At 42.8% G+C, this 15,544-nt stretch overlaps 1 protein-coding gene across 1 annotated transcript in view; it reads right to left on the reverse strand.

Annotated features, from left to right (window-relative positions):
• Stk39 (serine/threonine kinase 39) overlaps positions 1-15,544 on the reverse strand; it is a 273,793-nt gene that overhangs the window by 205,942 nt on the left and 52,307 nt on the right. The window contains exon 2 of the mRNA XM_052722942.1: positions 1,358-1,470. Within this exon, the coding sequence (XP_052578902.1) occupies positions 1,358-1,470 (113 nt within the window). The remainder of the gene's footprint in view (positions 1-1,357; positions 1,471-15,544) is intronic.

Genomic DNA, 15,544 nt, shown 5'->3' on the forward strand with positions numbered 1-15,544 from the left:
TTTTCCACTCAGGGAAGGTGACCTTGAGGACTGGTAAACGACAAAGGCACAATTGTACTGGTCACTACACCGTCAGAAACAGGTAAGTCCTATGCAGCAGCAACACCCATTAAGCCATGCACAGCTGAAATTTTGAGAGGGAAGAAAAAAAATAAATGAATGATTTTTTAAATTAGCATTTAATTGCAGAAGCCCTTGCTTTAATCTGGGCTTTGGCTGGCAGTCCTTTGCTTCAATCCCAGTGAGATCTATGCATTGTGTAACTTATTAAAAAGGGAAGGCCAAACAGATCTGGAAAAGTACAGCTTTACCCTTGAACTTAATTTATACTATAGTGTACTGTAATTAAGCCTGAAATAAAAGCTATATTCTGAGGAGAGACAAAAAGCTCTTGTTAATGGCATTCCATTCCCAGTGTAGAATAAAACAAAAGGCTTCTTTATGCGGAGCCAACTGTCATTATACTTTGTAGCTTGTATGGTGCTACTGGACTAATATTTGTGCTGGGATTAGCGTCGGGATAACCCATCAGTTAACTCCTCCACTGCAGTTTTATCCTGAAATAAATGGCCAAAAGGGAAAAAAAATGAAAGTGGGAGGCAGAAAGACAACTATATTTATGAGATTAAGTTCTAAAACCCTTCACAGTTTGCTGGGTAACTAATAACCATTTACTAAGCTGTTCATTTAATAATGAGTCAGTTAAGCCCAAAGCAAATGCTCCTTCAACCAACCAATGCTACTGTAGTCGGAGCTACCCAGACAAGCTCCAGCTATTTATTGATTGATTGATTGATTGATTGATTGATTTATATAAGTGCTTCATTTCCAGTGGAGATACAAGGGAACCACATAAGAGTAACAAACTAGTATCGTCAGCCAAATGCAATCTATAGTACATTACAAAAAAAAAAAAAAGAAAAAAACCCGAAAACTTAAAGTTGTATATGATTTTGTGACTTATAAAAGCAGAAATGACCAAAAAAAAAAAATACTTCTGGAGGAATTCATCGCTGTGTCATGAACTCTTAGATAAGGCCCAGAAGAAGGCGGACATCTGAACTCTGGGGTCAGAAATCACATGACCTCAGGTCAGCATGTGGAATGTGCTCCTTTGTATATAGAATGTGTATAAAATGGAGTGTCACACTGAGACCACTGGGGCTGTGCAGCCTGAAAACTGCACATCACAGCTACTTATTCATGAGGCAGAGAACAACTCAGGGTTGTGGTAGATTCCCAAGAAACACTATCCACCAACACTATGCTCTCGTCTCACCCATCTCCACAAGCCCAGGTCTTCTTCCTGCTTGCCCAGGAAGAGCCAGCAGCAGGCATCCCCTCCCCTCATACTCACTAATAGCTCATCCATACTCGTCTGGCATTTTTCCAGGTTGATCCGCTTTATGGCTACACGTTCTTGCCTGGGTTTGCAGAGGGCTGCCTGAACCACGGCCGTCGCTCCACTGCCTGAAACAAAATAAAAAACATCAGCCATCAAATGGCACCAGGTTATCACCGTGTATGCACCTCTTTTTTTAAAATGTCTGTTATTTTAAGGCTCTGACTGAAGGGATTCAACGTATTACCAGTGACATCTTTGAAGAAGCCCTTCAGTCCAAGAGGAGCAAGGTTTCCAGGTGTCTCTCTGAGGACACAACTACACGTCTATATCACGCTCGGCCTCCATGTCTCTGCAACCCAAGCCAGTTGTTCCTGAGCTACTTCAGGACTTCCCCGAGCTCCTGAGGGTTAACATCCTGAACACTCCCAGGGATTCAGCTCTTGCTCTCCAATTAAGAAAAGAGAAATCCGTCCTAGGTTTCTCTTGTTTAAAACGCAGCTCTTAAGGATTTTGTCAAACAAAATAATGCAAATGTGTCATTACAAAAGTTCTTGGCACTCATGGAAATTTCATGTTTTTAAGGTCTCTTGATCATTAGCTAATGCACTCAAACTCCTAAAAGATGGAGGCACATTGTTATCTGTGTTTTATAGGAACAGAATGTAGAGGGGTAACGATTTATGGCACAATACCAAGAGCCTCTAATCAGATTTCTATTCCATCAGGGCAAAAGACCCCAGAGTAAGGCATCTTAATTCCACAGATGAAACCAAAAAATGGCCTCCCAAGCACATAAATTCTCTCCTACTCCTAGACATCCAATAAAAGAACGCAGCCTGAGCCCAGGACTGTCCAAAAGGGGACAGATGTGACTCTCTAACGTTCACTGGAAGTGCTAATTTAGGAAAGGTGGTGTGCGCCCCCGCCCACATCAGCTGGGGACTGCTGACCTAGGTAGTTAGGGACCTGGAGGACCTGCTCAGTGCTCCCACCCGGTTCTCTCCCTTCAAGGCTTCCACACACAGAAGCCCAAGCTATGTGAACCCCATGTGCTGACCACCTCGGCAAGTAGCATTATAGCCCTAAAATTCCCATTAAAGCTTGAATGTTTTTATTATATCAGCCTCATTTTATATGTGAGAAAATGGGAACCTGGCAACATCGTCCAAGGTCACATAGCTACTAAGGAAGTGCCTGGGCTGGGATCTGAGTCAGTGTGCCAGACGCCCACATCTGTGCTGCTTGTCTACTTCCCACAAGCCAGAGCACAGTCCGCCCTTCCTCGCTTGCTTTGGTCTTGCCAGGAAAATATTTCTTCAGTACTCAATGGCTCAACCAAAGAGAACCAACCTAGAGAAAAGCGAGCCTCCCTTCCAGGAACAGGAAGAGTACTACTGTGCCACATGGCCTTCCTCTCCCAAACTCAGGGCCTTGGTGAGCCTCAGTCCCACCAGGCTGGCCTCACAGACCACAGACTTGGGTTAGATACAGAATGTTCCAGATATCAAGTCAAACACTACAAAGAGTCCTGCTGATAGCAAAATGTGTTTTCAGGTCCCCAGAACAAGAGACTGTCATTGAAGGGAGCCACAGAGAAAGTGCTGAGGAGCTGGTTAGCAGTGGCCCTGGGACCCAGCAGAGAAATCGACAAACATTTTAACTAGTGGCTGGCAGTGTGCCATATCACTGACCATCAGTTTCCCTATCCCTCTACTCTTCCCATAATACTCAGTCCCGAGTATTGTCTAATCAGAGTAACTGAAGAACAGAAAGCAAGCTAGCTCCCAGAAAGGACCCAACGGGTGGATATAACATCAGACCTTCCCATCTGCCCTTGACTTACAAAGCCAGACTTCCACTAATACATTTAGGAATGTGGTCACAAATAAGAACTCTCAAAAGCAGAAGAAGTGAGAAGTCTCTGGCTCTATGAGACTCTTACTGCATTAGAATTACAGCCAACTAAAGAGTCATGGCTTTATCTCTACACAGTAACTATGAAGCTCTATGGCAGAAGCCCACTGCGATAGCAAGAAAGGATATAATCATCTACTGAACGCTAGGAGCTTTCACTCTGAATCCAGAAGATACCTTTATCTACGAAAGGCAAGTTAAAAGGAGAGGGGATCCTAAAGACCAAGTCTACCACCTCACAGTGAGGCAGAAGAGAAGGGATTTTTTTTTCCTTCCTGCAATAATTGTAAAACATAGGCTTGGAACTTCAGAACAAGGCATGCCAGTTGTGGTGTGTGTGTGTGTGTGTGTGTGTGTGTGTGTGTGTGTGTGTGTGTGTGTGTGTGTGTGTGTTTGTGTGTGTGTGTGTGTGTGTTTGTTTTGTTCCAAGTTGCCAGCCAAGACACACTGGTCATGAATTCGGTGTGGGTTCTGGAAGGAAGCTTCAGAATGCAGCTTGCCAAGGAGGGGTAAAGAACAGCTTTGTGCAGCTTTGATTCAAAGCATGTTCTACTGTGAGTCGTGATCAAAACCTGAAAGCCTGCTGTACTAGAGTGAAGAGTCCCAGGGGTAAAGGAAATCCATGCTTTGACACGAAAGGAAGAGGTGACTTTCAAATTTTTCAAAGGGCCATTTAGAAATAATAAGGCAGGATTGCTTTAAGGATCTTTATGTACTTTGCTGAACAGATTAAAAGGAAGCCTTAAAATGTAGGCTTAGAAATCCAGGAAATAAACAAGTATTAAGCAATGTGAAGTAAGATGGAAGCAAGAAATGTTCAACAGAGCCTTTGCTTAATGTTGAAATATGATTCCCTAACATTCCATGGTGCATTCCTAATAACTATCATCCTTGGGACCAGGAAGCCTTGAACATTTCTCATTTTATTCCAGACTCCTTTGCAAAGTGAATTAAAACATTCTATAGGATGATGGTCCATATGTCAGACTAAAAAAAAAATGATCTCTTCTGTCTTTTCAGGCAGTTTTAAGTCAATCTGTGTCAATTCATTTCTTTGGTAATGCCAGGCAAAGAACAGCTTCTAAGTTTTAGGTAGAAATCATGACGATCACAGACTGTGACAGTTCCTTCAGCTCATTACCAGGGTACAGGTCTGTCTTTGGTGGGCCTGTAGTCTCATTTCCTCGTTTGGACTGTTGTTTGAACTGAGGTAAGCACCAGGAAACTGCACAGCTGCCCTCACACTTGGAGTTACCAAAAGAAATACTTTCCGGATATGTCATTTAGTGTTGTAACTTTGGATTTCAATAAGTTTGAAAGAAACTAACAGAGACTTCAGTGTTTCTTTTATTAAAGAAAGAAAGAAAGAAAGAAAGAAAGAAGGAAGGAAGGAAGGAAGGAAGGAAGGAAGGAAGGAAGGAAGGAAGGAAAAGAAAAAGATCCTATCAGTATTGCCAGAAATGTCTAAACAGTAAGGTCAAAGTTCTTAATTCTATGACCCATGTAACAAATTCCTCCTTGCATGTAGTGCTGCTACAAAATGTCTCATTCCTAAACAACTTAAGAGAAAATGAGAAACATATAGTATCATGCTTTTCTGTTGTGAAAATTAGAAACAGAGATGCAAATTTTATCTTTAACCACAAGCCAACGTCTTAGTGAGGGTCTCCTGTGACTTAACACAGCCCCCAGCACCTTATTCCTTCCTACTTAACTTAGAAGCGTTTCCCTTATATAAACCAGTGTTCACAGAGCCTAATGAAGTAACAACCCCTTGAAACACCACTCCCTGGCTACCTAACTTGAAAGCATAGACGTAACAGTCACAAGAAAACTTCAGGCACAAAAAGGCAACAAGACGTCATCACTGATATTAATTCATCAGCAAATAGCCAAAGTCCTACCATGTGGCAGGCAATTCACTAGAAGATAAAAGTCCAAAGGTGACTGCTCCTGATGCAAGTGGAATAAAGCCTTCTACACGATCATTTCCTGTGAAGAATAAAGACCAGGCTAGGCAGCTACAGTGGCCTGAGCTTTTGCTACATACTAAAAATACATATGGTTAAAAAAAAAAAAAAAGCCCCAACCCACAATAAACTTAGAAAAGAAGCTTTGTGGGGTAGCATAGAAATCAAAGGTTCATCCATATCATATTGGTATCATAATTGACAAGGAAGAATTCACTTTCTTCTCTTCCCACCCAGAGAAAAGGTACTGGGTCTGCATACAGGAAGATGGACTCACAGAAAACAAGTTGGCCAGCACCTTGAGCTACACGGCCCAGACTCCAAAACTATGGAAGTAAATTTTAGTCTGTGGTTCAGGCCACTTGAACTATGATATTTTGTTATAGCAGCCCCAGAAGACGGACACAAAGCCATTCAGTGTCTATTCTTAGCCACGCTCCCACTGACACCTGTGGTGAATGCCATGCTAATTACAAGTTCTGACCTAATTAAGTCAGTAACCAGAGGCAAGAATCACCTGAAGGGCCTTTGGTAAATCACTGTACTTTGCACATCTTAGGTTAGCAAGAGCTTTAAAAACGAGGTTGGATGACTGTCTTAGTCATTGTGCTATTGCTGTAAAGAGACACATGACTAAGGCAATTCTTATAAAGAAAACATTGAATTGGAGCCTTGCTTACAATTCAAAGCTCACCCTAGTGACACACCTCCTCCAACAAGGGCACACCTACTCCAACAAGGTCACACCTAATCCTTCCCAAACAGTTCCACTAACTGAGAACCAAGCATTCAAACATGAGTCTATGGGGCCATTCTCATTCAAACTACCACAATGAAGATTCTGCTCATCAAAGGTATGGATTCCCTCTGTGACTTTAGACCTAATGTCTAAACTTCAACTTCCTTAATGGACTAATAAAAATCTACTTGCATGGCTCAATAGCATAACGTGTTTCACATTCCTGGAAAACAGCAACCCAGTAAATATAAGGCACTCCTGTTGGGACTCGATGAAGAAGGCCAACTTTACTGATAGACTGTATGTGTATATCACCTAAGGGACTCAGGCCAAAGCTCCTCTGTGTCAGAACCAGTGCTTAGTTAGCATCAGGAAGGTTCTGTTGGTTTGAAGGGAAGAAAAAGAGCTCTACAGTTGGAATCCAAAGGCTAAATACTTCTTCAGGAGAACCTAAAATGCAAAAGATCACTCAAGAGAATTGGGCAGCAGTGATTGATAAATTAATATTCTATAGTAAGACTTGATGTAATCAACTTTAGTATCTATCCTAAGACATAACTTTAAACCATCTCTGACCATTGATTATATAGGTTCACAACCTAAAGCTACATCATATTAACTGTCTATCCTTGGATGGATTATTTAACTTCTCCATGCCTCAGTTTCTTATCTATTAGATGGTGATAAGAATACCCAGCTTAAAGGGGGTTGTCAGGATCTAGCAAATTAATTCATGAGAAACCCTTGGAGTTGTGTCCAGTATACAATAAGCTCTAATTAAATCTTAGCTAGTGTCTGAGTTAGGGTTTCTGTTGCTGTGATAAAATACCATGACCCAAAAGAAAGTTGGGGAGGAAAGGGTTTATTTGGCTTATCTTCTACATTGCTGTTCATCACTGAAGGAAGTTGGGACAGAAACACAAACAGGACAGGATCCTGGAGGCAGGAGCTGATGCAGAAACCATGGAGGGATGCTGCTTACTGGCTTGCTCCTCATGAATGTCTCAGTCTGCTTTCTTATAGAACCCAGGACCACCAGCCCATGGATGGCACCACCCACCATGGGCTGGTCCTTCCCCCATTAATCACTAAAAGAAAAAATGCCTTACAGCTGGATCTTATGGAGGCATTGCTTCACCTGAGGCTCCTTCTTCTCTGATGACTCTAGCTTGTATCAAGCTGGCACACAGTACAGCTAGCATTGCTCTTTAAGGAAGTCTGTCCAGGTCACATGGTATCCCATCAACTTGTCATTTTAATAATGTATAATATTCCATGGCATTGATGTACCCTAATTTATTCAGCTCTTGTGCTAAAAGAACATTCTCCTAAAATAAGCAGTATCTTTCCCTCTAATAACCAGTAACACCTAGAATGTTACACACACACACACACACACACACACACACACACACTTAATCCACAACGAAGTTGGTTTATGTTAAAGTCAGGATACAGTGAATTTCCCAGTAACAACTTCCCCCTAAGTTGTACGGCTGGGTCTGGGCATGGCATTCACCTCTGACATTCACAATGGCCACTGGAAAGAAGTCTATCATCACCCCCTACTTAGATGAGGAACACCAAGCCAAACTTAATAAGGGCTAGGCCTTTCCCAGCACACAGAAAGGCCTCTTAATTATGTTCATCAGCCATATATCCACTCTGCCAGTGAGTACAGTCCAGAGCCATATCAGGTTTTCTTTATAGAAGTGTTGGCATGTGGTGTATCGTACACAAAACAAATGGCCTTGGCTCACATGCTTTCTTCCAGTCCTCTTTCCCCAGCTTACTCTGTTCTATTTATATCCAACCTTACAGCCCACAAAGCCAACCAGTCACAGGAGGGCCAGAAACTGACCAGGGGGGATGTTGGTGAATGGATACACATGAGATTCACAGAGGTACAGCCACTTAGCCTGGAAACCTTGTCTGGACTTGGGAGAAAAGCTGTAAAGCCAGATTTGTGTGAGATCTCCCAAACTGTTAAGGTTGATGGTGCATTTGTTGTTGCTGTTTTCAACATACAAACATTGAGTCAAGCAGAAGCTTCCCTCGGGCCACATTTTGCTTAAAAATAAGACTGGTATTTGGTTTCCCAGCAGTACCCATTCTTACCTGATGGTCCAAATTTTAAAATATCTATTAGGTCATGTGCATAAAGCTGTCATCTGTCTAGATGAAAATTAATCACATAACTGGTTTGATGGTGCTGGGAAATTAAATATTCACATGTAAGAGAGTGAAACTTGATCCTTATCTCGCACCCTGTACAAATACCAACTTCAGATGGATCAAAGACCGTAATGGAATACCTGAAATGCTGAAACTGTTAAGAGAAAAAAGTAGAGAAAACACCTCAAGGTGCAGCTTGGGGCTATCTGGACAGAACTCTATTTGCACAGGAAATAACAGCAACAAACGAGACATCGTGAATTCACGCTTCTGCACGGCAAAGGAAACAACCAAGTGAAGGAGCATCCTGCGAAACAGGTGACGATCTTTGCTAAACTCAGGTGTGACCAGGGATAAGTATCTAGAATACACAACGCACTTAAAAAACTAAGTAACCCAAAACCGAGCAAACCTACCAACATGCCGGCTAATGTTGAAGTATGATGGTGATGGTCCAGTTGGTAAAGTACTTGCTGCACTAGAATGTGGACCCAGTTTGGATCCCCGCACTTATGTAAAGAAAGCCAATCACACGAGCCTATAATCCCAGCCTATAATTCCTAGGAAGGAAGGGACATGGGGATCCCTTGTTCCGGCTGGCTAGCAAATCTAGCTACATCAATAAACTCTAGGTTTGTGAGACGCTCGGTCTCAAAAAGGAAGGTGGGCAGCAACTGAGGAAGACATCTCACGTTCTCTGGCCTTAACACACGAGCACACAACAAATACAATAAAACACAAAAGATGACAGACAACTGGCCAATCAACATGTGAAAGTATGTCCAACCAACCGGTACTGGCTATTGGAGACACGCAAATTACTACTACACTGAGACTCCAGACTCATCCTAGTCAGAAGGGCAGTCAATAAAGAAGACAAAGAGTAAATGCTGGCAAGGCTAATGACAAATGGGAACCCTTAGAGAGCCCTGGTGGGACTGTGAACCAGTTCAGGCACTATGGAAATCAGCATGGAGGTTCCTCACAACACTAAAAATAGATCTATCATATCACCCATCTATACCACTCCTGGGCATTTGCCCAAGAACTCTGAGTCAGCCTATCACAGAGATACTTGCACATCGGTGTTTATTGAAGCACTGTTCACAATAGCTAAACTCACCAAAAACCATCTAGCTAATAGCACAGAAAAAAAAAAGTAACCAAGAAAGCAGGAACTTGGGGCATGAAACCAAACTGGACATAATGTAAAATATGCTCATTTGAGACTTCACGGTAAGTTGTAAATAACAAAATCATATTCTTTGCAACAAAACAGATGGAAATGAAGACTCTGAGATTAAGGGAACTAAGTCAATCTCAGACAAACATGGCATATTATTTATGATTCATGGATCCTGAATTTTATATAGTCACATAAAAATCATATATAAATGACATGAAAGTAAAATAATACATCTCATGTACGAACTCTATGACATGCCATATGTTACATATGTAGAATCACATCTATGTATGACATGAAAGTAGAAGCAAAACTGACTAGGAAAATGAAGAGGACTAATGAATGGGAAGAGGTCGGAAAGGCAAAGGATGCTGCGGTGTATAAGAGGGAACACGCTCTAAATACATTATATACGGATATGAAAATACCCTTATAAACCCCAGTAACATGTACAAATAATACGCATCAATAAAAATTATCACACTGCAAATAGTTCAACATTATATGGTCATGTTTCAGGGAACTGGCCCAAACTGGTTTATTAGACGTTGCCCTCTACTCAGCCTGCTGTTTCTACAAAGAGAACAAACCTCACAGAGCTATGCCTCTGCCACCTGCCTCATTCCCTGTGAACAGGAATATACGGTGACATCTCAAGTCACTCATAAAGAAGGACAATTGGAGAGAGGTATCACATGTCAGATGCTATATGCATTAATGTATAAAAGAAATTGTACGGGTGTTCTGTCTACACGAATGGACAACACCGGGAGGCTATACAGAGTCCGACACAACAAAGCCACATTTTCCAACACAGCCACAGACATGGTGAACTTGTATGTGAGACAGCTAAGCTATATGCCCTTCTGCCTTTGCCAAACTAATGAAAAGGGTTAAGGTGGGGGGCAGGGAGAGATCGAGGCAGGCAGACAGGCAGACAGACAGACAGAGACACAGAGACTGCAAAACATCCTTACATTTCACCTCTGACCTTCCTGAGCAAGCCAGCTTGGCAAGGCATTTAGAGGTCACAGTCCTCAACAAGCAAGGTGGCCCCTGTATGGAACTCATCAGAAAACCACCTAATTAATGCCACGGAAAAACAAAAAGTAGCCCCAGGTTCTGATCTGAAGTGAGATAGCAGGAAACTGGGGTATGGAATCAAGCTAGAAAGAATGTAACCAAGCTTACCTTTGGTTTCAAACTACACTAACCCAACAAGTGAAGAGCAGGATGGGAAAACTATGCTCAAATCTCCTGCAGGAGGTACATGGACTGGGAAGAAAACCCGTAACAGTTTAACAGTCATCAATAATGAACATTATTTTTAGGGACATCTTGGTAAATAATAAGCATGAGTTAAGCATCCAGAATGCTAAATATGTGTTATGATGCTGCTAAACTGCACCCAATTCAATGTGATTAGTAGCAGGTTCTTTTTTTTTTTCTTAAATATACGGAAGACACCGCATGTGCATGCACACGCACGCACACACACACACCTCTGTGAATATGTTTACTTGCCAATTAAAAATGCACTGAACACTCAGTGGTAGTGCATGCCATACATAGCATGTGTGAGGGAGGCTTCAGTGCACCAGCACCAGAACATAGAAATAGTCTGAAGCACTCGAGTAGGTCTAGCCCCTCAAAGATAAAACTGTTTTCTAGAACTTTATTTCCGATGTTGAGACTACCTCTTGCAGTAAAACACACAAGCTCTTCACTAGCAAACAGCACCCGGTTTTGTTATGAAGGAAGAAAGGGGAAACAATATACTCCAGGGACTGACGACGAAGCACTGGAGCTGAAGCCTTCTGGAAGAACCTCAAGCAGAGCCAGTCACTTCCTCCAGGCTCCCAGAGATGCCCCACGCCCTTCATCCTGGCACTTACAGGCTCGTGGTCCTTCAGCCACTGCTTAGGAAACAGAAGGCTCTGGTAAGTATCATCCCGCCCCTGGGGAGGCCATTGGTGGACCAGGGAGGGAGAAGTGTGTTCCATCCTGGGTCCACATAAAGCGGAGGTGTCACCAAGGGGAAGAGCTCCCAATCCCCATGCTAACTCCACCTCTGCACTGCTCCTTGTGCGAACCAGTAGCTGCCAGGATGCAGCAGGGAACTCTGAGCACCAGGCAGGTCTTGGAAGCCGCCCACCCCAAAGCACTTCTCATTTGCAGGACACCTCATTCAGCTCTGGAGTCAGGAGTCACCGCACAGCTTACCCTGAGGAGCCAGGTGCTGTCAGAAGAGGCTGGGAACCTCCCACTTTAAAGAACAGGGGAACCTGGTACGAGGCAGAGGGCCGTGACAACCCTCCATCCCTTTCTCAGGATATACTTTCTCAGGTCCTGAACCATAGGATGCGCACATTCCACAGAGAAACAGTCTACAGAGAAAAGTCTGATTTTTACACTCAGCCAAGGGTCACATTGAAGTCCTCACCCACCTCTGGCAAGACTGAAAACTTTCCTGTTCTGCTCTGAGGGGGCAGTAGCTCCTCCCAGCAAAACCCACTTGTTCTACTGATTAAATCAGCCAAATGGAAGCCAACATTCCACAAAGGAATGTCCATTACCATTCGCACAGATAAACAGATACACCCACTGGCAAAAGCCAAAAGGCACAAGTGTCCCACTTTGAACATGCACAGCATGGCAGTGGCCTCTCTACTTTGTCGCACTGCTCCAACCTTAAGCCATCTGAAAGGGGAAGAGTGTGAATACAAAGAGTTCCTACTTCCATGCATACTGGCTCTGTATTAAAAGGAAGAAACCATCACTCTGGACACTATGCTGGGAATTCGGGGTCTTCAAAGCAGATGATGGATAACGGGGTGTGGAGATCTTTTCTCCCAACTGATTACATTAGAACCTATAGGCTAAGCATGAATTTCGCTGTCAGCCTCTAAGGACAACACTCAACTTTGGAGGCCTTCTTTGAAAGGTCATTGGCGTGCCCACAACCTCCATCCAAGTGTCTAGGATAATCACAGTAAGAGCGACAGTCTGTACACTGTTTAACAAGTATGTGTCAGACCCAAATTTTTACATTACCCTTGAATGTATGACAGCAGTTAGTACTGAGAGCCTTGCAGAGAGGAAGGTAACTACTGTCTTTTGCTTTTATAATTGAGGAATCAGGTCCAGCCGCAGCAGTAACTTGCCCAAGGCAACACTGCTTCAAAGCAGCCTGACTGCAGACACCCTGAGTCCTAACCAAGGAATGGACAGGACGCTGCGAGGAAAGGGCTGACAGCACTACATCCGGAGAATGTGCTGATTTAACACCTCTAAAGAATCACTCCTGATCCCGCTGAGGCTGGGTTCCTGTTCATTTCCTTTTAATGGTCCCACTGTGAATCCCATCGCTGGTGGATGGCTCTGAATACAAGAATTACAACCACACAGTAACTGTTACACAGAAAACTTTCTTTGTGGAGAAAAGATTCATTGTTCAAGATAAAATGTATCCAATGCTCAGGTAACTAAACATCCCTAGCTACTGTATTCATGAAGCAACAAGTAACTAAACAGTTTCCCCAGCTCAAGGACAGAGCTGGGTTTTTTTTTTTTTTTTAGGTTTTTGTTTGTTTGTTTGTTTTTGTTTTTTTAAAGAGAAGTCCATTCATTCGAACACTGCCTTCCTTACCTCAGCATCAGAGTTCAGTCTTCAGGACCGAACTATCTAGTCTCCCTTGCCAGGCGAGTTTCTGCCCAAAGTTCCAACCAAGAGCGGGGAAAGCAGGTAACTAGTCTGAGATGACTGCTGAGCACAGCTATAAGGGATGAAGGTACAAATTACACTGTAGAGGACAACAATGTCTTGACAACCCTGGAGGGCTGAGAGCACATGCTGAGCAGGAATAAAGAGGAGAAACGCCCAGAGGAAGAGCCCAGAACAACAGATATGCCCTGGGTAAAGCACAGCATGCTGGAAATCCCTGTGTCCACTAGTTTCAACCGCGGGTTTCTTCCTAATGGAAGCCAGCTTCAGGTCTCACAATCGCCTATGGGAGCTTGGCGAGGGATCAGAAGGTGGCTTCTTCCTACAGTCTTGCATCAGGGTCCAAAGTGTGAAGAGTCTGCACAAAGTGAGATGGCTATAGGAGTCACCTGGATATCTTTCTGTGAAGGTGTGCAGTTGACCTGGGGAATATGTTGGGTCTGCGCTGTACCTTCCTGTATCGTCCTAAGCAACAGGATGCTGTTGGTCCATGGACCACCAGTTTTATATAAACACAAAGCTTCCAGGCACTCACCTCCTTCCAAGGAAGCAAAGGACCTAGAGACCACTAACCAACTTCCTGGCTTCTGTGGCAAAGCAAGATGGAAAGGTTCTCCTGCTTTTAAGAATGCAGAAGGAAAAAAAATCCACTCTGAGGAACCATATTTAAGGATTTTGTGTATTTAGCTTTATACAGCTGACAATTCAACATCCTATATACATTCAGTACTTGACTTTCAGTTGCATTTGAGAAACTAGCTATAGAGAAAAGAACAAGTCTATTTCCTGTCTCAGTGGACCAAGGGTAATAAAAACTTTAGAATTATTTCCAGCAATTAAATTGGGCTTCTGTGACAGTGTGGATAAAAAAAAATATGCCTCATAGTCTCGGGCACTGGAATACTTGGTGTCCCATGGATAATGCTGCTTGGGAGACTTTGGAGGTGTGGCCTGGCTGGAGGAAGATGGTCATAGAGGGTAGGCCTATGGTTCCAAAGACGTGCGCCATTCCCACTGTAATCTCTCTGCTTCATGCTTGTGGTCCAAGATGTGAATGGTCAGCATCCTGCTCTAATCTGCTTGCTACCATTCAGGCTTCCCATTAATGATGGCCCCCGTCCTTCTGGAACTGTGAACCTAGGCAAGCTTCCCTTCTCGAAGTTGCAATAGAAAAATACCTGTTCTCTGGAAATTTATTTTATTAATCTAGAAAGCATGGGACTTCAAATAGGATGAGTAGCTAAGGCTACACAGAAAATATGGAAGAACAGCCAGATCACTGTATTTGGTTTTGTTCAGTATATATTAAGTCCTCTGTAATACAAACATTAAATAGATTTCATAATAGCAACACTGTCTAAATTCAACACATGCAAATTACCCGATATTATAAGAAAATGTCATTGCAAATATATTTTATTGAAACTATTTTGTGGATATGTGTGGATGTATGCATATACATGTGTGTTTGTGTATGTGTGGTTGTGGGTGTACCGGTGTATATGTGCGTGTGAATCCAGAGAACAGCCTTGTTAATTTAAAGGACAGTGTCTGTAACTGAAACTGGGGCTCACTGATTGGCTGGACAGAGAGCCCTTGGTTCTTCCTCTCTCTGCCTCCCAGCACTGGGATTGTAGCTTTTCTTAAAGTTTTATTTATTTAAGTTTATTAATATGAATGTTTGTCCGTATGCATTTATGTGTACCTTGGTGCCTGGTACCGTGGAGGCCAGAGGAGATGATCAGCACCGGTATTACAGATGTTTATGGATCACCATGTAGGTGCTAGGAACCAAACTCAGGTCTCTGCAACAGCAGCTAGTATTCTTAACTGCTAAGCCATCTCTCCAGCACCCATACTCTCCTTCTTATGTGGGTGCTGGCGATCTGAACTCACATTCTCATCACCAGATGGCAAGTACTTTACAGACTGAACTATATCCTTAGCCCTCCTATACTGAAACTATACTCTCAGAGTGTACATCCAGGTACTCAGATGTGTGGCACACCTCCACACTAGAAGCAGTCTGCTGTGTTCCCCTAAGAGATGTTAGGATGATGTGTTTCAGTGACCAGGTAGTTATTCATTTACTACTATTTTTAGTGGCTATGTTGATTAGATTGATAAGTACTTGTTAAATTGATCTTTTAATAGGTAAACCTCTGTATTTCCTTTGTGTTTCATTTATTCTACTTAGAAAGAAGTATTTAGCTTTTTAAAGATTTTTGTCCTCACTGTCTGCCAGGTTTTCAGTTAACTAATGTTTCTACCTTGAATTTCAGGTGCTTACAAGACTGTTAACTACTCTGTGATTTACCTTGCTACCAAGATAACCCCCAAAGCCTTTTGTGCAAGCTCTTAGTTCTGGATTCTCAACTATGGACTACTAACATAGGGTGTGGACCGAAATCCTAGAAAAACCCAAGACAGAGACTGAGCATCCTAATGTTATAATTAGTCTCACTCTGTCATGTGGCAAAGCCAGCACTTT

This window comes from Peromyscus californicus, unplaced genomic scaffold, assembly GCF_007827085.1.
Source record: "Peromyscus californicus insignis strain IS unplaced genomic scaffold, ASM782708v3 Scaffold_7__1_contigs__length_154581171, whole genome shotgun sequence".
Classification (NCBI taxonomy): domain Eukaryota; kingdom Metazoa; phylum Chordata; class Mammalia; order Rodentia; family Cricetidae; genus Peromyscus; species Peromyscus californicus.